The sequence below is a fragment of the Thalassophryne amazonica genome, chromosome 8 (genome assembly GCF_902500255.1).
Source record: "Thalassophryne amazonica chromosome 8, fThaAma1.1, whole genome shotgun sequence".
NCBI classification, from domain to species: domain Eukaryota; kingdom Metazoa; phylum Chordata; class Actinopteri; order Batrachoidiformes; family Batrachoididae; genus Thalassophryne; species Thalassophryne amazonica.
In genome coordinates, this window is record NC_047110.1 from 72098201 (window position 1) to 72122657 (window position 24457).

General features: G+C 40.1%; 1 protein-coding gene across 1 annotated transcript in view; it reads left to right on the forward strand.

The window, feature by feature from the left end:
• LOC117514925 (voltage-dependent calcium channel subunit alpha-2/delta-1) overlaps positions 1-24457 on the forward strand; it is a 301141-nt gene that overhangs the window by 224630 nt on the left and 52054 nt on the right. Inside the window, 5 exon segments of the mRNA XM_034175496.1 lie at positions 14012-14083; positions 14433-14504; positions 15031-15092; positions 19957-20033; positions 20811-20822. Coding sequence (XP_034031387.1) covers positions 14012-14083; positions 14433-14504; positions 15031-15092; positions 19957-20033; positions 20811-20822 — 295 coding nt within the window.

Consider the following 24457-nt stretch of genomic DNA (forward strand, 5'->3'; position numbering starts at 1 on the left):
TTAATCTAGGGGTGTTGTGGGGGAGGGGGGCACATCCTTGCCCCACGCCCCCATTCCATCTAGATTCGCCCCTGCTTTGGCGTTTGAGCACAAAGAATGGATAACATTTATTTATGCAGAAAACAGGACCAGATTTACAGGTAAGAAAGTTTTATTGCGTTTTCACATCATGTGGTCCTCAGAAAGAGAGTTTAGGTGCATTTGTAAGAGTAGAATGGGAGGCAGAGCCTTCAGCTTTCAGGCTCCTCTCCTGTGGAACCAGCTCCCAATTCAGATCAGGGAGACAGACACCCTCTCTACTTTTAAGATTAGGCTTAAAACTTTCCTTTTTGCTAAAGCTTATAGTTAGGGCTGGATCAGGTGACCCTGAACCATCCCTTAGTTATGCTGCTATAGACGTAGACTGCTGGGGGGTTCCCATGATGCACTGTTTCTTTCTCTTTTTGCTCTGTATGCACCACTCTGCATTTAATCATTAGTGATCGATCTCTGCTCCCCTCCACAGCATGTCTTTTTCTTGGTTCTCTCCCTCAGCCCCAACCAGTCCCAGCAGAAGACTGCCCCTCCCTGAGCCTGGTTCTGCTGGAGGTTTCTTCCTGTTAAAAGGGAGTTTTTCCTTCCCACTGTAGCCAAGTGCTTGCTCACAGGGGGTCGTTTTGACCGTTGGGGTTTTACATAATTATTGTATGGCCTTGCCTTACAATATAAAGCGCCTTGGGGCAACTGTTTGTTGTGATTTGGCGCTATATAAAAAAATTGATTGATTGATTGATTGATTTGAGTGGAAAATAGTGTTAGTTGTTGACGCGTCGCGGAGGATCAGCTGTTTTTAACGACCAGATACAGAGCGGCTCAGCTCAGAATTCTAAATAAAGGAGGAAAAAAAGTATAAAAATGTCTTTGTAAAGCTCAGTGCAGGTGTGCTGATCACCGCGCTTTAAGAGGTGAGGACGAGTCGAGCAGCTGCAAAAAACCGCGGATTAAAAGCTCACAGCTCGCTTAAAGTGTGCAGTTCAGTCGAACCCCGACCTCCTGCCCACGGACCAAGTTTAATGCTGTTATCGACCCACAATGAAAAATAATAGTAACGCACAGTGACATGGAGAAGTAACTTTGATTACTGATTTGGAAAGATTAACGCGTTAGATTACTCGTTACTAAAAAAAGTGGTCAGATTAGAGTAACGCGTTTACCGGCATCACTGTTGATGACGCTGTCAGTACCTGTGATCTCATGACACTGAAATTCAGCAATAAATTGGATTTTTTTTTTTTTTATAAAGCTTTGCAATTTAACTTCAGGATTAATCACTGTTTTCCATTTAATGTTACTATTATGTGTAGTTCCACCTGAATAGCACTTTGCATTAGAAATTGATCTAAATATGGAAAGGAATTTACTCAGTAATGGATTATATGAATGGCAGCACAGTGGATTAGTGACATTTTTTGGGTTGTCTTGATTATGGCAACTTGACATTAATCAAAGCGACATGACCAGGAGTTGTCTTTGGCCTTTTTGGTCTTTGGTTGGTATGCCAACTTGTCATTACAAAAACTGAATTGCACTTAATGACAGCAGCCATTAACATTCATAACATTGATATAATGTTTATTACATGTTCATGACTGTGTCATGTAACAGTTATGACAGTGTCATGTCACTATTATGACGATACCTTCAAGTAAAGTGTTACCCAGCCCTGCAGTAGACTGACACTCTGTCCAGGGTGTACCTGTCCTCTTGCCCAGTGAGTGCTGGTATAGACTCCTCCCAACTGTAGGGCTTTTGTATCTAATGTCGTTCCACAGTTCCAGCTGAAGCTCCTCAAGACGCTCCTGCAGGTGTTCCACCTGCTGTTGTAACCGATGAGCGGGAGAATGAGTCTGAACCAGAGGAGCGAGAGGAGACTCACGTGCAGCCAGACATCTCTGCACCTCCTCCTGTCCGGCGGAGGAAGAAGCGTGCATACAATTAAACCCTGCTGCATCACATTCAGTTTGATTGCTGACACCAAGTCGGCTAAAAATCTAATTTCAGTGCTCTTCAGCCCGCTCCTGCAGGTGTTCCACATGCTTCATGTGCCTGATGTTTGGGAAAATGCACGAGATGAGAGCCGCATGAAGCCACACATCTGGCTCTGTCCTCCTCCTCCTCTCTGCGCCACTACATGGCACAGAGCCCAGCTACGCATGCAGTCACAAAGTTCTTCTGAAAAACTGGAATGATCTGAATTCGGTTGGATGAGGAGACAATTCACCTCGTTCACAACGTGACAGAACTTAACGTTACGCGCAATAGCGCGCAACAACGCAGAACACTATTCTTGACCGTGCATAATGGTTCCTGATAATTCTCCAGCAACACGTGCCATTAATCGTAATGTGTGGTAATAGGTTGCAGCAGTTCCTGAGGACACCTGACGCCTCTGGCCCGAATCATCACATTCGTGATCAGCAGCCAAGAATGTGTACTTCGTGGCATTCGTGACTTGTCGTTGTTATGTGTAAACACAGCATTAAATTCACTTCTTCCTCTTTTGTGTCGCCAATCTCGTGTCCTGATTGGATGCCTCTGACATGCATGGGCAGGGTGTGTATTTTGTGGTGTTATTTATGGTAATTTTGTCTTGTCGCAAACCCATGTTGATTTACATAGTAATAGAATTCAGGAGTTTTACAGATATAAATTTGGTAATTTTGAGTTTTTTCTGATTCTCATATGATACTTTTGCAAAATCATATGAAAAAACTATGAGAAATTTAAGAGGTGTCACAAAAATGTTCTTACCTGAGGGCCATTGTGTTTTATATTCATGGCAGAAGCTTATCCTGTTGCATGATTTTTTTTCCATGATCTCTCACTGACTTTTTTTTCCTGACACACTTTTCAAATCTCTCATATCATCTTTCTTTCTCATTTTGTTGTGTTCTAATTTTCACTCCTTATTTCACATTGGCTTTTTTTTCCACAAGTCACACTGTTCTGCTCCCAGTCCCTTCCTTTTCATGTGCTTGTCTGTCTTATTTATGTGTTTTTGATGTTTCTTTATGTATTGCCAAGTGACAAACCTCTTGATCTTCTATTCTCTCTTTCCTCGTATCCACATCTGCCGCTTCATCTTCAACGTCTCCTTTTGCATTTCAATTACCATCAAATGTAAGAAATGCGGCTCATACTATGGACTTTTAATTTCTCCATCAATCACAACCATCAGCAAGTTATGTTTGGCCTTCATTAGTCAAAGAGTAATGTAATGATTCATAACAAACTGGGTGAACATATTTATATAGTATCAGAGGAAGAACATCAGTCATTCAGATGCACTCTACAGTGATGTGAAAATGATTATCTTTGAGCTTTTTACAGTTTTTAACTATTTATGACCCATCAAGTAAAAAAAATCTTAAAATATTTAAAATGATACCCTTTAAACTCACACTGAAAAATAATCTCTACAACATGACATAAATTAAATAAAAATATAACAGTCAAAACAATGGCAGGCGTAACGATGGATACCTTTAAGTATAACAACTAAATCATTACTTTTATGGTAAGGTTTATTTTTTTGAGACAAGTCAGGGGATGAATACATGAATTTCAGTTTCAATTTATTTTCATTTATATAGCGCCAAATCACAACAAAGTTGCCTCAAAGCGCTTTACACAGGTAAGGTCTAACCTTACCAACCCCCAGAGCAACAGTGGTAAGGAAAAACTCCCTCTGAGGAAAAAAACCTCAAGCAGACCAGACTCAAAGGGGTGACCCTCTGCTTGGGCCATGCCACAAACATAAATTACAGAACAATTCACAGAACAATTCACGGACGAATATACAAGAAATGCTATTGGCGCACAGGACAGGAGGATCACCAACACAAATACAACTCCCATCTCTAGATGGAGCTGCACCTTAGAGAGAAAAAACAGAATCAGGCATCAGAAAGACAAAAAATACTGTATAATTTGCCAGCATTAGACAACAAGAAAAACAGAGAAATACTAAGGTGATTGCTGGCCACTAGCCCTAAACTTCACTAAAAGACCCAGAATTTAGGTAAAGTTGAGGCCGCAGCCCGCTCCAATTACTAATAAATGAATTAAAAGAGTAAAAAGCGTCAAACAAAACTGTACCAGTATGCTAGCCATATGAAAGGGAAAATAAGTGCGTCTTAAGTCTGGACTTGAAAATCTCCACAGAATCTGACTGTTTTATTGACGCAGGAGATCATTCCACAGAACAGGGGCATGATAAGAGAAAGCTCTGTAACCCGCAGACTTCTTATTCACCTTAGGGACACAAAGTAGTCCTGCACCCTGACAACGTAAAGCCCGGGCCGGTACGTAAGGTTTAATTAGGTCAGGTAGGTAGGGAGGCGCCAGTCCATGAATAATTTCATAGGTTAGTAGCAGAACCTTAAAATCTGATCTCACTGGGACAGGAAGCTAGTGAAGGGATGCCAAAATGGGTGTAATGTGGTCGAACTTTCTGCTTCATGTCAAAAGTCTGGCTGCAGCATTTTGAACCAATTGGAGACCCCTAATGCTAGACTGCGGTAAACCATAAAATAGAACATTGCAGTAGTCCAATCTAGAAGAGATAAATGCATGGATCAGGGCCTCAGCATCAGCCATAGACAGGATGGGACGAATCTTCTCTATATTTCGCAGGTGGAAGAAAGCAGTCCTAGTAATATTTCTAATGTGGAGGCCAAAGGACAATGAAGGATCAAAAATTACCCCAAGGTTCCTCACTTTGTCAGTGTGATGTATGACACATGAACCGAGGCTGAGCATTAACTGGTCAAATTGATGCCGATGTCTCACTGGATCAAGAGCCATCATTTCAGTCTTATCAGAGTTTAAAAGTAGGAAGTTTCTAGACATCCAGCTTCTCATTGCTGCAAGGCAATCTTCTAAGGATTTTATGTGAACGAGATTACCAGCAGTTATCGGCATGTATAACTGAGTATCATCTGCATAGCAGTGAAAGCTAATCCCAAAACGCCGCAATATGTGACCAAGGGGTGCTATATAAAGGGAGAAAAGCAGGGGGCCTAAGACAGACCCCTGTGGAACCCCAAATTTCATGTCACTAAAGTTAGAGGTAGTGTTACTGTACAAAACACAGTGAGAACGACATCAGCCATGCAAGGGCACTCCTAGTAATCCCAAAATGATTTTCCAGCCTATCAAGTAGAATATGATGATCCATTGTATCAAATGCAGCACTGAGACCTAACAGCAACAGAACCGTAGTGGTGTCCAAATCCATTGTAAGCAGAAGATCATTCACCACTTTAGTGAGAGCCGTCTCTGTGGAATGATATTTTCTAAAAGCAGACAGCAGTGGCTCAAAGAGATTATTCTCAGTAAGATAGTCTACAAGCTGCCGTGACACCACTTTTTCCAGAATTTTAGAGAAAAATGATAGATTTGATATCGGCCGATAGTTTGTCAATACACTAGGGTCAAGATGAGGTTTCTTAAGTAATGGTTTAATCACTGCAGATTTGAAACATTTAGGAACAGATCCAGAAGTTAAAGAAAGATTAATAATTTCCAGCACAGTTGGCCCAAGAGTGGGCCACAGGTCCTTAAACAGTTTTGTTGGTATAGGATCAAATAAACAGGTTGTGCTTTTTGTTGACATTACGAGTTTTGTCAGCATGCCTAGTGAGATACTGTCAAATTCTGTAAATCTAGGTAATACCTCAGTAGTGGCACCCACCTCAATAGCAAGGTGTAGTGGCTGGGTTAAGGCATGCCGGGATATGTTTAATCTGATGTCTTCTATTTTCTTCCCAAAGTAATCCAGGAACTCTTGTGCTGTAAAAGGAGAGCGAACTACAGGTGGTTGTCCATGCATAAGTGTTGCCACCATGTCAAACAAGTACTTTGAGTTATGCTTGTTTTTGTTGATCAAATCAGAGTAGTAAGTCCACTTTGTAGCCAGTAATGCATGCTTATAGTCTAAGATAGCATCACTCCACGCAAGGTGAAATACTTCTAATTTTGAACAACGCCATTTCCGTTCTAGACCTCTTGCTTTATGCTTGAGGTCACACAGATAATCAAAGAACCAAGGTGACTGTGATTTGGGGGAGCGCGGTTTTAACACAGGTGGTACCGAGGTCATGTCGAGTGTAGTCTGTCTACTGACTGGGTATTTGTTAAATGTGAAGCTAAGACATCAGGCAGTCTAGCTTCGAGGTCAGTCTTAGTTGAGGAGTTGATGCATTGCCGTAATGATATATAAGGTTGTTGTTCCACTAAACACGGCAGCAAAACTGTAAACTTAATAAGTGAGTGATCAGACACCACTGATGTAAGAGACATGATGTCAATATTCGTGACAGCAATACCACGTTTGAGAACCAGATCCAGGGTATTTCCACTAATGTGCGTCGAATCCCGAATGCATTGCCGAAATCCTAATGCATCCACAATTTCCATAAATGATTTGCAGAGGGGATCAGAAGGCTTATTTATATGAATGTTAAAGTCACCAATGATCAGAATGTTATCTAGACTAGTTGACAAGTTAGAGACGAACGCACCAAATTCATTTAAGAATTTATAATATGGGCCAGGAGGCCTATATACAGTGACAACATAATACGACTGATTTTTATTCTTCTGACCTTGGCAATGTGTAATATCCTGAGCAGAGTGGAGAATCAGATGCTCAAACGAGTGATATTTGTAACCCCCAACAGCTAATAAGCTAAACCTAGATTTATAAATCAATCAATCAATCAACTTTTTTCTTATATAGCGCCAAATCACAACAAACAGTTGCCCCAAGGCGCTCCATATTGTAAGGCAAGGCCATACAATAATTATGAAAAACCCCAACGATCAAAACGACCCCCTATGAGCAAGCACTTGGCCACAGTGGGAAGGAAAAACTCCCTTTTAACAGGAAGAAACCTCCAGCAGAACCAGGCTCAGGGAGGGGCAGTCTTCTGCTGAGACTGGTTGGGGCTGAGGGAAAAAACCAGGAAAAAGACATGCCGTGAAGGGGGGCAGAGATCGATCACTAATGATTAAATGCAGAGTGATGCATACGGAGCAAAAAGAGAAAGAAACAGTGCATCATGGGAACCCCCCCACAATCTACGTCTAAAGCAGCATAACCAAGGGATGGTCCAGGGTCACCCGATCCAGCCCTAACTATAAGCCTTAGCGAAAAGGAAGTTTTAAGCCTAATCTTAAAAGTAGAGAGGGTATCTGTCTCCCTGATCTGAATTGGGAGCTGGTTCCACAGGAGAGGAGCCTGAAAGCTGAAGGCTCTGCCTCCCATTCTACTCTTACAAACCCTAGGAACTACAAGTAAGCCCGCAGTCTGAGAGCGAAGCGCTCTAATGGGGTAATATGGTACTACGAGGTCCCTAAGATAAGATGGGACCTGATTATTCAAAACCTTATAAGTAAGAAGAATTTTAAATTCTATTCTAGAATTAACAGGAAGCCAATGAAGAGAGGCCAACACGGGTGAGATATGCTCTCTCCTGCTAGTCCCCGTCAGTACTCTAGCTGCAGCATTCTGAACCAACTGAAGGCTTTTTAGGGAACTTTTAGGACAACCTGATAATAATGAATTACAATAGTCCAGCCTAGAGGAAATAAATGCATGAATTAGTTTTTCAGCATCACTCTGAGACAAGACCTTTCTGATTTTAGAGATATTGCGTGAATGCAAAAAGGCAGTCCTACATATTTGTTTAATATGCGCTTTGAATGACATATCCTGATCAAAAATGACTCCAAGATTTCTCACAGTATTACTAGAGATCAGGGAAATGCCATCCAGAGTAACGATCTGGTTAGACACCATGCTTCTAAGATTTGTGGGGCCAAGTACAATAACTTCAGTTTTATCTGAGTTTAAAAGCAGGAAATTAGAGGTCATCCATGTCTTTATGTCTGTAAGACAATCCTGCAGTTTAGCTAATTGGTGTGTATCCTCTGGCTTCATGGATAGATAAAGCTGGGTATCATCTGCGTAACAATGAAAATTTAAGCAATACCGTCTAATAATACTGCCTAAGGGAAGCATGTATAAAGTGAATAAAATTGGTCCTAGCACAGAACCTTGTGGAACTCCATAATTAACTTTAGTCTGTGAAGAAGATTCCCCATTTACATGAACAAACTGTAATCTATTAGACAAATATGATTCAAACCACCGCAGCGCAGTGCCTTTAATACCTATGACATGCTCTAATCTCTGTAATAAAATTTTATGGTCAACAGTATCAAAAGCAGCACTGAGGTCCAACAGAACAAGCACAGAGATAAGTCCACTGTCCGAAGCCATAAGAAGATCATTTGTAACCTTCACTAATGCTGTTTCTGTACTATGATGAATTCTAAAACCTGACTGAAACTCTTCAAATAGACCATTCCTCTGCAGGTGATCAGTTAGCTGTTTTACAACTACCCTCTCAAGAATCTTTGAGAGAAAAGGAAGGTTGGAGATTGGCCTATAATTAGCTAAGATAGCTGGGCCAAGTGATGGCTTTTAAGTAATGGTTTAATTACTGCCACCTTAAAGGCCTGTGGTACATAACCAACTAACAAAGATAGATTGATCATATTTAAGATTGAAGCATTAAATAATGGTAGGACTTCCTTGAGCAGCCTGGCAGGAATGGGGTCTAATAAACATGTTGATGGTTTGGATGAAGTAACTAATGAAAATAACTCAGACAGAACAATCAGAGAGAAAGAGTCTAACCAAATACCGGCATCACTGAAAGCAGCCAAAGATAACGATACATCTTTGGGATGGTTATGAGTAATTTTTTCTCTAATAGTCAAAATTTTGTTAGCAAAGAAAGTCATGAAGTCAGCTCAATAGAGCTCTGACTCTTTGTCAGCCTGGCTACAGTGCTGAAAAGAAACCTGAGGTTATTCTTATTTTCTTCAATTAGTGATGAGTAGAAATATGTCCTAGCTTTACGGAGGGCTTTTTTATAGAGCAACAAACTCTTTTTCCAGGCTAAGTGAAGATCTTCTAAATTAGTGAGACGCCATTTCCTCTCCAACTTACGGGTTATCTGCTTTAAGCTACGAGTTTGTGAGTTATACCATGGAGTCAGACACTTCTGATTTACAGCTCTCTTTTTCAGAGGAGCTACAGCATCCAAAGTTGTCTTCAAAGAGGATGTAAAACTATTGACGAGATACTCTAACTCCCTTACAGAGTTTAGGTAGCTACTCTGCTCTGTGTTGGTATATGACATTAGAGAACATAAAGAAGGAATCATATCCTTAAACCTAGTTACAGCGCTTTCTGAAAGACTTCTAGTGTAATGAAACTTATTCCCCACTGCAGGGTAGTCCATCAGGGTAAATGTAAATGTTATTAAAAAATGATCAGACAGAAGGGAGTTTTCAGGGAATACTGTTAAGTCTTCTATTTCCATACCATAAGTCAGAACAAGATCTAAGATATGATTAAAGTGGTGGGTGGACTCATTTACTTTTTGAGCAAAGCCGATAGAGTCTAATAATAGATTAAATGCAGTGTTGAGGCTGTCATTCTCAGCATCTGTGTGGATGTTAAAATCGCCCACTATAATTATCTTATCTGAGCTAAGCACTAAGTCAGACAAAAGGTCTGAAAATTCACAGAGAAACTCACAGTAACAACCAGGTGGATGATAGATAATAACAAATAAAACTGGTTTTTGGGACTTCCAATTTGGATGGACAAGACTAAGAGACAAGCTTTCAAATGAATTAAAGCTCTGTCTAGGTTTTTGATTAATTAATAAGCTGGAATGGAAGATTGCTGCTAATCCTCCGCCACGGCCCGTGCTACGAGCATTCTGACAGTTAGTGTGACTCGGGGGTGTTGACTCATTTAAACTAACATATTCATCCTGCTGTAACCAGGTTTCTGTTAGGCAGAATAAATCAATACGTTGATCAATTATTATATAATTTACCAACAGGGACTTAGAAGAGAGAGACCTAATGTTTAATAGACCACATTTAACTGTTTTAGTCTGTGGTGCAATTGAAGGTGCTATATTATTTTTTCTTTTTGAATTTTTATGCTTAAATAGATTTTTGCTGGTTATTGGTGGTCTGGGAGCAGGCACCGTCGCTACGGGGATGGGGTAATGAGGGGATGGCAGGGGGAGAGAAGCTGCAGAGAGGTGTATAAGACCACAGCTCTGCCTCCTGGTCCCAACGCTGGACAGTCACAGTTTAAATAAGAGCAACACCCCCGCCTTGCTTCGCATCACGAGGGACGTGACTAAATGTATAAGCTGGTCGGCAGGCCTCATTTAAGAGGAGGACAGCTGTAGGTTTAAGCCAGGTTTCACATAGCCCAATCATATCTAAGTGATGATCAATAATTAGATCATTGATCAACAATGATTTTGAGGACAGTGATCTTATGTTAATGAGACCCAGTCTTAGGACCTCAGTGGGGTTGACAGTTGAACTGTTTGGGTTTAGGGGTGGTACCAGAGTAGCATATATATATACATATACATATACATATATATGATGCTTAGAAGTAGGTTTAGGTTTAAGACATTCCACCCGCGTTGTAGGTAGCAGACACAAAATCTTTGCTATTGCTGGAACAACCACTGGGCCATCCTCAATTTCAACATCATCCAATATAGTAATGGGTATTAAGTTTGGAAAGCATATCCCTCTATGATTTTTATGGACACGACTACGGAAGCAGGCCACAGTCTCAACTTGTTGAAATTCCCTCCCTGGCAAATAAACTGCACTATCACCATAGTGGATTTTCTGCACTAAATTCCCCACTAAGCTAATGGATTCCACACCCTCATTTGTCATAAGCCTTGCAGGGTCTCTAATCACCTGCTCCGTGGCCTGCTATAGATTCCTAATGTTACCATCACTGTAGAGCTCTATCTATGTTCGCAGACAAGATGGCGGCGCCTTCCCCAGTAGGGTGGAGGCCGTCCGGCATCAGCAAGAACGCCAGTTATCAATAAAGCTAAAGCCTTGCTGTCTACAAAACTGCGCCAGCCACCTATTTAACGATGTCAGCCTGCTAAATGCCTCATCAGTACCCCGGGAGGGGAGGGGACCAGAGACTATTAATCAATGCTGATACATCTTTCTGGCAAGGTCACAAATCCTCTTTATGTCCATTTTTGTGACCTCTGAGTGCTTCATCCTGATATCATTGGTGCCAATGTGAATAACTATGTGACTATATCTCATGTCATGTTCCTTCGTCTGTCTTCCCTTCTGCAGCGTCAGCACCCTAAGATGAGATGCAGTGTCGGGAGCTCTGGCCCCAGGAATACATTTATCGTCAGCCGGCGTCTGTAACCTGACTTTGCGGGTGATAGAATCCCCATCAAGAAAGTCCGGTGTTTTGGCCTGGAGACAGGAGTGGAAGTCACTTGTGGTGGGCTCAGAGAATTCACATCTGGCAAATCCAAGGGGGAGAACCGATTCACAGTTCGCACTGGCGAGTGTGATCGGGGTGCCACAACCGGGCACCAAACCCTACAGGGCTTCCTCCGCCTAGCCACAGTCCGAAAGCCATCCTCCACAGCCGGCGTTTCTAAGCTGATGCTAATGGGCTCGCTAGCCCAACACTAACCTCATCTAGAGTGCCCGTAACATCTAACTCCACTGAGCTAAGAAGCTGCTCTAACTTATGGACACGGCTCTCTAAGAGAGCCACCCTATCTTCCAACATCACGCAGGATTTATGGAGGGTGTAAAGTAGAATTAGTAGTGTACTTTGTGCACTAAGAAATTCAAGAATGTAGCCAAGCAAACATGAGCTAACCAATAATGGATAAGCTAACCACTACTAAGGCACACACAGATGCAAATAAATTTATTAAAATCCACAGCAGTTACACTGAAAAAGTAACAGAAGTATTAAACAGGTAAAAAAAAGCAGCAGCTATAAAATACACTAAACAGTTAATTAACTAACAGGAGTGTAAAAAAATGAAATGAAAAAATGATGACGGGGTCCAAAATAGCTAATGCAAGCTAACCTCTAGCGAAAATGCTAGCCGCTCCTAAGATTTTACACAGGAGTAAAATAATTACTTAAAATTCACAGCAGTTCGACTGAAAAACGAACAGAAGTATTAAACGGGTAAAAAAGAACAGCTATAAAAAGTAACAACGGAGAGGGGAGGGGTCCACCTAGCTAACGAATGCTAACCACTAGCGAATGCTAACTGCTAGCGATTCACAACAGGACTGTTGTTAAATAACGTTCAGAGTCAATATAATTAATAACCAGAAGAGTGCTACACAGAAATAAAAGAAGCGTTTACAACCGTGTGAAGTTCAGAGTGGTGTCATAGCAACAAACAATCCTTCAGAAGCAAGTTCCCAGATCTGTGAAAACTGATTTCTAAAATCAGTGAATATGTCTTGGATTTCATTTACATCATTAACAAATACAAACAGTGGTACTGGACAGTAAATCTCTCTGGAAAAGGCAGTTAATAGAGTTTTTTAAAAAGAATAGTTTGCACCATCTGTTATGCTTAGTTTCAAGTTATGGTAACATATGTAATAGAAACCAGTAGATGTCAACCTTGTTTGACTTTTACTATGGAGACCAAGCATTCAATACAGTCAAAACTATTCCTTTTATTAATCTGATTAGCTCAAGCATTAATTTACATCACTTATTACCAAAATTGACCCCTGTACAAATTGACATTGGCCATTGTCACCATTTTTTGCTGTTTTTACCCCATAACTCTGTAACATTTAGTCATAGATATTCCAAGCTATACCTTTTAGGAATCTTTATGATCAGACAATTAATGTAGCTTTCAATATGATTGGAGGATGTTACAATTTTGACCCCAGTGTAATTCTTCATTGACTCCTAAAACATTTGTCATTGACTGACCAAAAAAAAAAAAAAAAGCAAAGTAAAAAAAAAAAAAAATTATTTCATTTTGTTATAATTCAAGTGTACATAATTCTGCACACCATTTTTTTTTTTTTTTTGGCTTTTATTTTTGTGATTTATGCCATGTTGTATAGATGGCTTTTGACTGTTTTAACCTTTAAAATGCTTCATTTTATAAATTTTAATATAAAGAAGCCCAAATATTGTTTTATTTGATGTCAAAAGTAGAAACATGTATGAATAGTACTGTTTCTTATACGATTGAGATTGTTTACCACTGATTTTTTGTATTTTTTTTAGTCATCCAAGCATTACATCACATGATGTATTGTCATATAAATAAGCAACTTATGCATTTCTCAAATTAATAAACATATGTGGTGCACATTGTCATTTAAAAACAAAACTTTTAAATGAATATGTATGTGAAAATGCATGTTTATTGATTTTCAGATATGAAGCTTACATGTGCAAATATTATTATTTTTTTGCTCAACATAGCAGATTTCATGTACAGCTGTTTTATAGAGAAGCACTATATTACTCCTACTGGTTTATACTTCCTTAAAGCATCTTGGTCATATAAGCATTTTAAGACAAGCCATTAATAGGAGCCTAGTGTTACTTTGTATTACATCTAATGGTGCCGTTTGGTACTGTCAATGTTTTTACAGGTTCTGGAGGTGCCTAGATGCATTTGTTCAGGAAATTACTGACAATGAGCTTGAATTAATCTGAAAGGGCACTGTGGCTGAAATAAGTAATGTCTAATACACGCTCTTGTAATGCAACATCGGGCTGATGGGGCTCAGGACATGTGTGGCCGATTCCACTAGTAAGAACCCATCTTCGAACAACAACTGTAAAATGGTCTGCTGCATTTTACAGTTTTTATCGTATCAGCTCAGCAGGCTGCAGCTACAGTAATGTGAATGTGGGCTATTATATGATGGCTGTTCCGGACGAAACAGCAGAAAGTACTCCATGTGGGGGGATAGCCCAAAAACAAAAGTTCCATCGATGTTTTGTTCACATTCTTACTGTATTACTCAGAAGTTGATTTGTGTCTTACATCAGGTAAAACTATTTTCCTTTCTTCAGAATCCTAAATTTCAGGAACCTGTCACGCTAGACTTCCTGGATGCAGAGCTCGAGAATGACATCAAAGTGGAGGTACAGTGCGCATGGATGGATGGAATCTCCACTGTCACTACTCCCAAATCCTAATACAAAGATACACACACACACACACACACACACACACACACACACACACACACACACACACACACACACACACACACACACACACACAAGCTGAGGTGGATATACAGCACATACAGCTGGGAAATCAGGTGACAGACACCTCATGTCTCCTCATAAAGCTGTCATGATCAGGCTCCGGGCGTGATTTACCTACTGTGCACTGAGCTAGAACTTATGGGATCTGTAGAATTTCATCAAATCTTCATATCCTTAGCGAATGTGATATTCTACTTTCTGTCTCTCACCCTCTCTGTAGATCAGGACAAAAATGATTTATGGTGAGATCGGAGAACAAACCATTCGGACTCTAGTGAAAAGTCACGATGAGGTAAGAAATACAGCCTGCGTACAGCTTTACATGCCTCTTTTGCTCCTGGTGTACTTCTGTTAGTAAGACCCTTCGGCTGCTCCCTTGTTTGCACTGAGGATTTCCACAGCAAATCTGAGGTGGATTTACGTGTTGAAATGGCACAGGTTTAACACCAGATGCCCTTCCTGATGCAACTCCTCATTGCATGGAGAAATGTGGCAGGGGTGGGGTTTGAACCAGGAACCTTTTGCACTGATACCAAGTGCACTAACCACTTCGCTACCACCTATAACCCCAAAAATCAGAAAACGCTCTGACGATATGGGGGCCATACATTTACTGTATTTTCCAGAGTATACGTCACAGGTATTTGACACATGATGTCGAAAGTGAGCCATCGCAGGCCTAATTTTGCCACAAAAAATATTTTGAAATCCAATTATAATATAGTTGATACAGATACTTATTTTTTAAAATTACATTGCATATCAGTTTTAAATGTTAGTACATTATCTTTGTCTACTGTGTCCTACGTCTTTGCTAGCGGTACATAGACAGTGGAGTCCGGACATACACATGGGCACCAGTTAATGAGACGGATTACAGGTGAGTCATCTCCACAGTTTTTCTAAACAGATTTTAATACACTGTTTGTGTTGTGTGTCAAATTGTGTTTCCAGCATGCGGCTACTGTATTAAAGACACATTGTTACATGTAGTTGAATATGTAAAGAAAAAAAAAATCCTTGCTGCAAGACATAGTTGTACTAGGCATTAGCAGGTGAATTAAATAGCATCAGTACGCATGTAGCTTATTCCTACTGTAAGCAGAAGAATGAGCCCCTCATCGGCAATCAATTTGTAATGTCTCAGAGCAGAGGTGCATTGGCAAGACACAAGAAGGCTAAGATAAGATGCTAAGTGTATAATCATTTGTACTCAGAAGTTTCTATACATATATAAAGGTACTGTAAACATGCACAGTTATACTTTTGCCGGAATCATCTACATGTTACCAGACAATTATAATATACTAAGATACTTTTGTCGATTCAGTAGTAACAAGAAGCATTTTGTTGAAGTTTTTAGCTTGCCCCTTAGCCTTACATTGTATATCCTTTTAGCCCATGACAGAATAATTGAATTCTATGTCAATTCTGAAGTAATGAAAATCCATTTTGCCATGTATGAAATGTTTAACCCCAAGAGATCTAAAAAATAAAGTCCAGGTTGAAAAATACCAGAGTTTCCCTTTAAGTACAACATTTAAATCATCTGATGTATGTGTAATGTATCAATAAAAAAGGCATGGTATTTAAGATATTTTTGATTTGTACAAACTGGAATTTGAGCGCTTCTCTCAGACACAAAGGTATTAACATTTTATCTCCTCATCAATCAGATCATGGGGACAATACATCAGTCCACTAAATCTGAGCACTATTAGTTCAGTGGTTGCTCACATATTGATCTGTTTTTTTACTGTACAGTGTGATGAGGCTTCAGGCAGCATTGAACCTGGGATATTTTGCACACTTCCCATTTATAGTACTTTCCTGTGACACGTTCGCAATCACTGAAAATATTCCAGAGTATGTTTATATGAGAAGTTCTGAAAAAATGTTTAGAATTGAGTAGGCAATATGTCGCAATAGAATCAAAGAAATTCTGCAGTTTCTTACATTATGTATCAGCTTCTAAAAACCTAAATATTAATTCAAGAGAAGACTGTAGTATACGTATACTTAGTCTGTAGACTAGTAGTAAAATTAAATTATAGCCAGTAGGCTAAGCTATAAATATGGTTATTTTGTTATAGAAACAGAAGCTATGATGTAATATGTTTAGCTATTTATCTAAAGCAGGGTTGGGCAGAGAGGGCCGAGACAATGCAGGTTTTCCTTGCAACCAATCACCTCAGCAGGTGGGTTTGCGGAAGAACTTCTCCCCTGAGCATAAACATCTGATCATTAATGGAATCACCTGCTGAGGTGATTGGTAGCAAGGAAAACCTGCAGTGTCTCAGCCCTTCATGTGCCATGAAGGGTCGAGATCTAAAGTTAACCCTGCTAGCTTACTATAGGAAGACAAAATACATATTCTATCTAATGGAAACCCCAAACTTGGTACTTTATGGTGATATCTATGGTGATATCTATGGTGTACATCCAGGATGAGGATAATTCTTGATATGTCCACTCTTTATAAGAGGAATTAAATATTAAAAAGTGTTGTTTTGTTTTTTGTTTTTTGTTTTTTAAACAGTGAGAACACAATCATGGCCAGTAACATGATTGTCTTACATTTAAAAAGTACATTCATTGTTCTTATGATGTTCTGTGCACTCATTTTATTTTGGCTTTACACATTTCCGTTGATTTCTGCACAGCATAAATGATATATCCAGTATGTAATTGCTGCTGCTGCTGTCTGAGCGCGATGTACATCGACGCACTGTGCTGTGGTGATGGCTTCGTGCACACCTGTGTGCACATGCATTAAACATTTGCCAGGGCAACATTCACGCCTGTTCGATTGTGTGTCCCTCACGACGTCAGGTGAAAATTTTCACCGTTTGCCAAACAGGGTTTTTTTTTTTTTACCTCTTTTTCAGTCACTTCCTGTTTCTGTTGCCCAACTTCGCATTATGTATGAAGGGGCCATAACAGAATAGTTTCAGTTTATGCATGCTTTGCAAATGACAATGCTTTATTCTGGAAAATTTACAATATTACATATTTTTCCTGCATTTTGAACAGATTTATACTGGCAAACACAGCTGCAACCACCACCCCCCCCACTCCCAAAACACACACACACACACACACTAAAAACAAAGGAGTTTTTGGATTTTTCTTTCTACAACGCCAATTTCAATGAAGTTGGGACATTATGTAAAATGTAAATAAAAACAGAATACAATGATTTGCAAATCCTCTTCAACCTATATTCAATTGCATACACCACAAAGACAATATATTTAATGTTAAAACTGATAAACTTTGTTTTTGTTCAAATATTTGTTCATTTTGAAATGGATGCCTGCAACACGTTTCAAAAAAGCTGGGACAGTGGTATGTTTACCACTGTGTTACATCACATTTCCTTCTAACAACACTCAATAAGCATTTGGAAACTGAGGACACTAATTGTTGAAGCTTTGTAGGTGGAACCACGGCCCCTTGCTTGTCCGTCATGATTAACAAGGTTGGCAAGGCAGTGCATTCTCAGACTGCGATGACTCTTGAACTCAGAACTTGGAGCAGATGCGTGCCTTGCAGTTGAAGTTGAAGATTTTAGAGGCCGGTGAATATTCTTAATTCATAATTGGGAATATTCTTAAATCATAATTGGGATTTGGTTGTTCAAGTGGAACTGTTAAAAGTGTTTTTCACTGCTCAACCACAACACTCCAGGCTTATCAAGCCTGAAGGACAAATTGTCCGGCTGTTTTCTCCTCCAGAGGAATGTCCTTGGCCTTGGTGAGATTATTCGGCTCCTTTCTTATCTCAACCCACAAAGACAATAAACTGACAGACTTACACATGGACAGACATGAAGCATGCGCCATCTTTTCCCAATACCTCCCTTCCTGCCCCCCATCACACACACCATCCCGGCCACCGCTCACACCACCCCTTTCCCCTCCGGGGGCTGCACGGTTTTTAGCTGTGGCAGGACCCCGTTCCTCCCAAGCTAGCGGTGGCGTGACTCCAGTTGTAGCGGCCTTCACCCACTTTGCCTCAATTCGGATGGTGGACTGCATCAAGTTTAGTGCACATAAACAATGTCAAATGTATATGTGTTGTCTTTAATTTTGATGTTTACTGCAATAATAGCACACAAGTAAAAATTGTGGATTAATTGCTGTATTCTGAGGTAATTGGAGTGTAAACGTAATTGCCCTTTTTTGGGATCAATAAAGTTGTCTGAAGTCTGAAGGAATTCTTTCCCATTCTTGCTTGATGTACGACTTCAGTTGTTCAACAGTCCTGGGTCTCCGTTGTCGTATTTTGCGCCACACATTTTCAGTGGTTGACGGGTCTGGACTGCAGGCAGGCCAGTCTCGTACCCACACTGTTTTACTATGAAGCCACACTGTTGTAACACATGCAGAATGTGGCTTGGCATTGTCTTGCTGAAATAAGCAGGGACGTCCCTGAAAAAGTCATTTCTTGGATGGCAGCATGTGTTGCTCCAAAACCTGGATGTACCTTTTAGCATTGATTTGGTGCCATCACAGACGTGTAAGTTGCCCATGCCATGGGCACTAACACACCCCCATACCACACAGATGCTGGCTTTTGAACTTTGCACTGGTAAAAATCTGGATGGTCTTTTTCCTCTTTTGTCTGGAGGACATGACATCCATGATTTCCAAAAACAATTTGAAATGTGGACTTATCAGACCACAGCACACTTTTCCACTTTGCATCTGTCCAGTGTCCATTTCAAATGAGCTTGGGCCCAGAGAAGGCAGCAGCGTTTCTGGACTTTGTTGATGTATGGCTTTCACTTTGCATGGTAGAATTTTAACTTGCACTTGTAGATGTAGCGACGAACTGTGTTAACTGACAATGGTTTTCTGAAGTGTTCCTGAGCCCACGCGATAAGATCCTTTACACAATGATGTCAGTTTTTAATGCCATGCGGCCTGAGGGATCGAAGGTTACGGGCATTCAATGTTGGTTTTCGGCTTTGCCGCTTACGTGTAGAAAGTTCTACAGATTCTCTGAATCTTCTGATTATATTATGGACTGTAGATGATGGAATCCCAAATTCCTTGCAATTGAACATCGAGAAACATTGTTCTTAAACTGTTGAACTATTTTTTCATGCAGTTGTTCACAAAGTGGTGACCCTCACCCCATCTTTGCTTGTGAATGGCTGAGCCTTTTGGGGATGCTACTTTTATACCCAATCATGACACTCACCTGTTTCCAATTAGGTGTTCTTTGAACATTCATCAACTTTCCCATTCTTTTGTTGCCCTGTCCCAACTTTTTTGATATGTGTTGCAGGCAACCATTTCAAAATGAGCAAATATTTGCACAAAAACAACAAAGTCTATCAGTTTGAACATTAAATATCTTGTCTTTGTGGTGTATTCAATTGAATATAGGTTGAAGAGGATTTATAAATCATTGTATTATGTTTTTATTTACATTTTACACAATGTCCCAACTTCATTGGAATTGCGGTTGAACAATGTAAGTCCTGCCTCTGATTGGACAGATAGCTAGTCATAGTTTAGAATAATGGGGTGACACAATGGATGACCTGTTTATTTCTAGAGGGGGAGCCATGCCACCCAAGGCCACCCTCTGGATTCCCCCATGTTTAAGTTGCCCACAGCAAATTATCAGCACACACAACATCTAATAATAAAATGTCAATGTCAGTCTATGTATTATTATTTCCTGTTTTTTTTTTGTTGTTTCTTTGTTTTTTTGTTTTTGTTTTTTTGCAGCCTGGCTCTTGTTCTGCCAAAATACAGTGAACACTTCATCCAAGCTAAAGGGGGTGATGACATCAAACAAGCTATGTGTGAGTCAACAATACACCCTCGCGCGCACACGGATTTTCCTGATCTGGTACAGCTGACCCTCGTGCAAATTTCTTTGTGTCACATTCTTCTGTATCTCCACTCGGCTAATGTCAGATGATCTGAGCTGGAAACACGGCCACTCCTTTGTGTTTGTTGCTCAGATCAGCGGCGCCCAACAGGGGCTTTTTGTTTGTAGTGTAACACTGTGGTCAGTTGCCCCGCACTCCCACATTCACAGACGCCTGCGTTCTCCTCTATCAGACCAAACCTCGTTTGATCTTGTCTGTATTTCTTCTCCTTCACTCCTCTTCTGGACCTCCTTCTGGCTTTGGAGAAAACACAACCTCCCTTGCCTCCTTTCCTCTGCCTTTCTCATTAGGTTTTTGTTTTTTGTCTTCCTCAGCATCCTATACCTCCTTTTACCTTCTAGTTCTACCTCTATATGTGCCTCTTTCATCATGTCACCCAGAGATGATATCTTTGTGCTTGATGGCCTTTCTTCTTGCATGACTCAAGCTCTCTCACGCCGACTTATCTGTAAATCTGTCCTCACTTCTTTCAAGTTTGTCCTTCTTATGTCTATAGATGTGTGTGTGTGCTTATTGAGCCTTTCAAGCCGTAGGCTGCAGCTTCTCCGAACAGCTCAGAACACAGCTGATCGTAAACCACAAGGATGCATATACTCCACGCATTCGTCTGTTCAAACAGTCATCCTTCTTACTATTCAAGTTAAAATTGATTTTCTTCTCTTCTGCTTTTATGCTGCAATATTACAGCTTCTCCATGGGGCAAGTAGTCACTGTCTTTGTCTGTATATTTGCACGCCTGCCTTCCATACAGCATGCATGTAAATGACGGATGAATCCACTGATGATGCTGTTAAAATAGACTGAACGACTATTGGTTTTGAATGTGGAGTGATGATATTATAGATGCATGGTTGCTTTGATCAAGGGAGGTAATTAGAAGAAAAAAAAAAATACTAGATTCAGCACATAGCCATTTGGTTTTAGGGGATTTTTCATATGTTTTAATGTGATGCCACAAAGCATGAATGGCTAATGGTGTAGTTACTCTAGCATATGAGATTTTGACAGAGTGCTTTTGGGCCTTTTGTATCTCTTCTCCTCTGCTGTAACGAGTCTGACAGTGTGCCATAAAGGCTGTCAGAACGTTTACAGGCCTGTTAAAGAAAGTAGCACACCATGCTCGGATGCCGCAAACTGCTCAGATGAGGAGTTTGGGGTTGGAAGGTTCTCTGTACTGCCATCTGAAATTTCACAGATGAGGCAAACCACCAGTACCTCAAATCCATCTTACCACCTTGATGCAGTAGGTGGATCCTGCAGAGACATGTCATCTCAAAAAATTGGGAAGGGTAGGATTCACAACCAAATTTGCAATCAAGCGACTTCCATTTATTTTCCCATCCACATATCAAGAGTGTCGCTCTGATTGACAAAGTGACCTAATATTGGGGTTGAAGAGATGATGACAGTGAAGTAAGAAGAAAAAGGAGACAAACTGCCCTGCCTGGTCTGTGGAGACACAGACGGAGCACCAATGAATCTGCTTGTTACATTTTATTTGTAGGACATCGTTTCATCCAGCACCAGATTTCCATGATCCTGTTGAAACTCAGTGCCGAGTAATTGCTTTTGCAGAGTGCAACATGGAACAGAACACATTTTAAAAACCAATGTTGAAAATGTCTTCATTTTAAGAGACCAGTGACTGATGGTCGTCGATGCATGCTGTGTCATTTATGAGACAATGAAAGGCATCAGATTCATGGCCCGCATGCTCTGCACCCTGGGATATGAGTTTAAATTCTGAAAACTTCTTGTCAGTGAAACATGCAGTCACAACAAAAGCAATCAGATTTGTGACGTCTGCCAATCCAAATCACCTCCAAAATTCATTGGAGTCTTCCATGGCGTAATATGCATCTATGGTGAAAATTTGGTGAGAACCTGTGAAGTAGTTTTGACATAATCCTTAAAAGCCTGTATAAAATGAAATCTTGATCCAGAATCCGGATCCAGATCACCTCCCAAATTCAGTGGAGTCTTTCATGCCCTGATATCTATCTGTGGTGCAAATTTGTTGAGAATCTGTGAAGTAGTGTTGACATAATCCTTCAAAGCTTATATAAAGTGAAATCTTGATCCAGAATCCAGATCCAGATCACCTCCCAAATTCAGTGGAGTCTTCCATGCCCTGATATCTATCTGTGGTGCAAATTTGGTGAGAATCTGTGAAGTAGTTTTAATGTAATCCTGCTAACAGTCAGACAAATAAATTAACACCAATGATTTTATTACGTCCTTGGCAGATGTAAAAATTTCACTGATCAATCTGAGCTTTTGAGCAAATCTACAGCCACAATGGTCGTAGAAATACTGTGGTAAATATGGTTTTACCCTGCACATTGGTGAAGCAACAATAGCAGGGTATTGTTTTTAATGTCGCAAATGTATGTATGTGTGTGTGTGTGTATGTATGTGTGTCTGGACAAGGTACTTCAAAAATGGCAGGAAGGATTTCATTCAAACTTGGTGGGACTATTACTTGGATATATATCTCGAGTTGATTAGCTTCTGGAGCAGTTTGGTTAAAGATCAAGGTCAAGGAAACAGTGGTTTGCAAAAACCTATTTTTTTTATATTTCTCAACCAAGAAGCCCAAATGAATCAAAGTTGGTGGGAAAATTACTTGGATAGATGTCTTGGTGATTAGATTGGCCAAGAGCCAAGGAAAACATGGCCCCCAAAAAAATAACCCTTATTTTTGTATATCTCAACAACCAAGAAGCCTATATGGATGATCTACAGCACATATCGATCAACAACATATCTGTGTTTGATTTGGCTGAATTGCTTCATCATGAAGCTGCATAGAAGTCATTTGATGAAGTCATATATAGTAATTTATTGTCAGGGTGTGTAGAGTGTGCAGGTTATGCCTCAGCCCTCTGATGCCTTTCATTTATGTTGTGTTGCTTGACCATAGTCCAATCTGTTGCCAAATGTTAATCTGATGACACTAACCCAAGTAACATTCTCATTACTTTTAGTGAAAATCTGTGCAGCCACATTTTAGGTATTTTGTTCACACACAGGAGTGATTACAACACCCTGCTCATGCAGTAGTGTGCAGGGTAATAATTACCAGGAAAGAACTACAACCCCTGGCAAAAATTATGGAATCACCGGCCTCGTAGGATGTTCATTCAGTTGTTTAATTTTGTAGAAAAAAAAGCAGATCACAGACATGACACAAAACTAAAGTCATTTCAAATGGCAACGTTCTGGCTTTAAGAAACACTATAAGAAATCAGGAAAAAAAATTGTGGCAGTCAGTAACGGTTACTTTTTTAGACCAAGCAGAGGGAAAAAAATATGGAATCACTCAATTCTGAGGAAAAAACTATGGAATCATGAAAAACAAAAGAACGCTCCAACACATCACTAGTATTTTGTTGCACCACCTCTGGCTTTTATAACAGCTTGCAGTCTCTGAGGCATGGACTTAATGAGTGACAAACAGTACTCTTCATCAATCTGGCTCCAACTTTCTCTGATTGCTGTTGCCAGATCAGCTTTGCAGGTTGGAGCCTTGTCATGGACCATTTTCTTCAACTTCCAAAGATTTTCAATTGGATTAAGATCCGGACTATTTGCAGGCCATGACTTTGACCCTATGTGTCTTTTTGCAAGGAATGTTTTCACAGTTTTTGCTCTATGGCAAGATGCATTATCATCTTGAAAAATGATTTCATCATCCCCAAACATCCTTTCAATGTAAACTTGTGCATTTATTGATGATGTAATGACAGCCATCTCCCCAGTGCCTTTACCTGACATGCAGCCCCATATCATCAATGACTGTGGAAATTTACATGTTCTCTTCAGGCAGTCATTTTTATAAATCTCATTGGAACAGCACCAAACAAAAGTTCCAGCATCATCACCTTGCCCAATACAGATTTGAGATTCATCACTGAATATGACTTTCATCCAGTCATCCACAGTCCACGATTGCTTTTCCTTAGCCCATTGTAACCTTGTTTTTTTCTGTTTATGTGTTAATGATGGCTTTCGTTTAGCTTTTCTGTATGTAAATCCCATTTCCTTTAGGTGATTTCTTACAGTTCGGTCACAGACGTTGACTCCAGTTTCCTCCCATTCGTTCCTCATTTGTTTTGTTGTGCATTTTTGATTTTTGAGACATACTGCTTTAAGTTTTCTGTCTTGACACTTTTATGTCTTCCTTGGTCTACCAGTATGTTTGCCTTTAACAACCTACCCATGTTGTTTGTATTTGGTCCAGAGTTTAGACACAGCTGACTGTGAACAACCAACATCTTTTGCAACATTGCGTGATGATTTACCCTCTTTTAAGAGTTTGATAATCCTCTCCT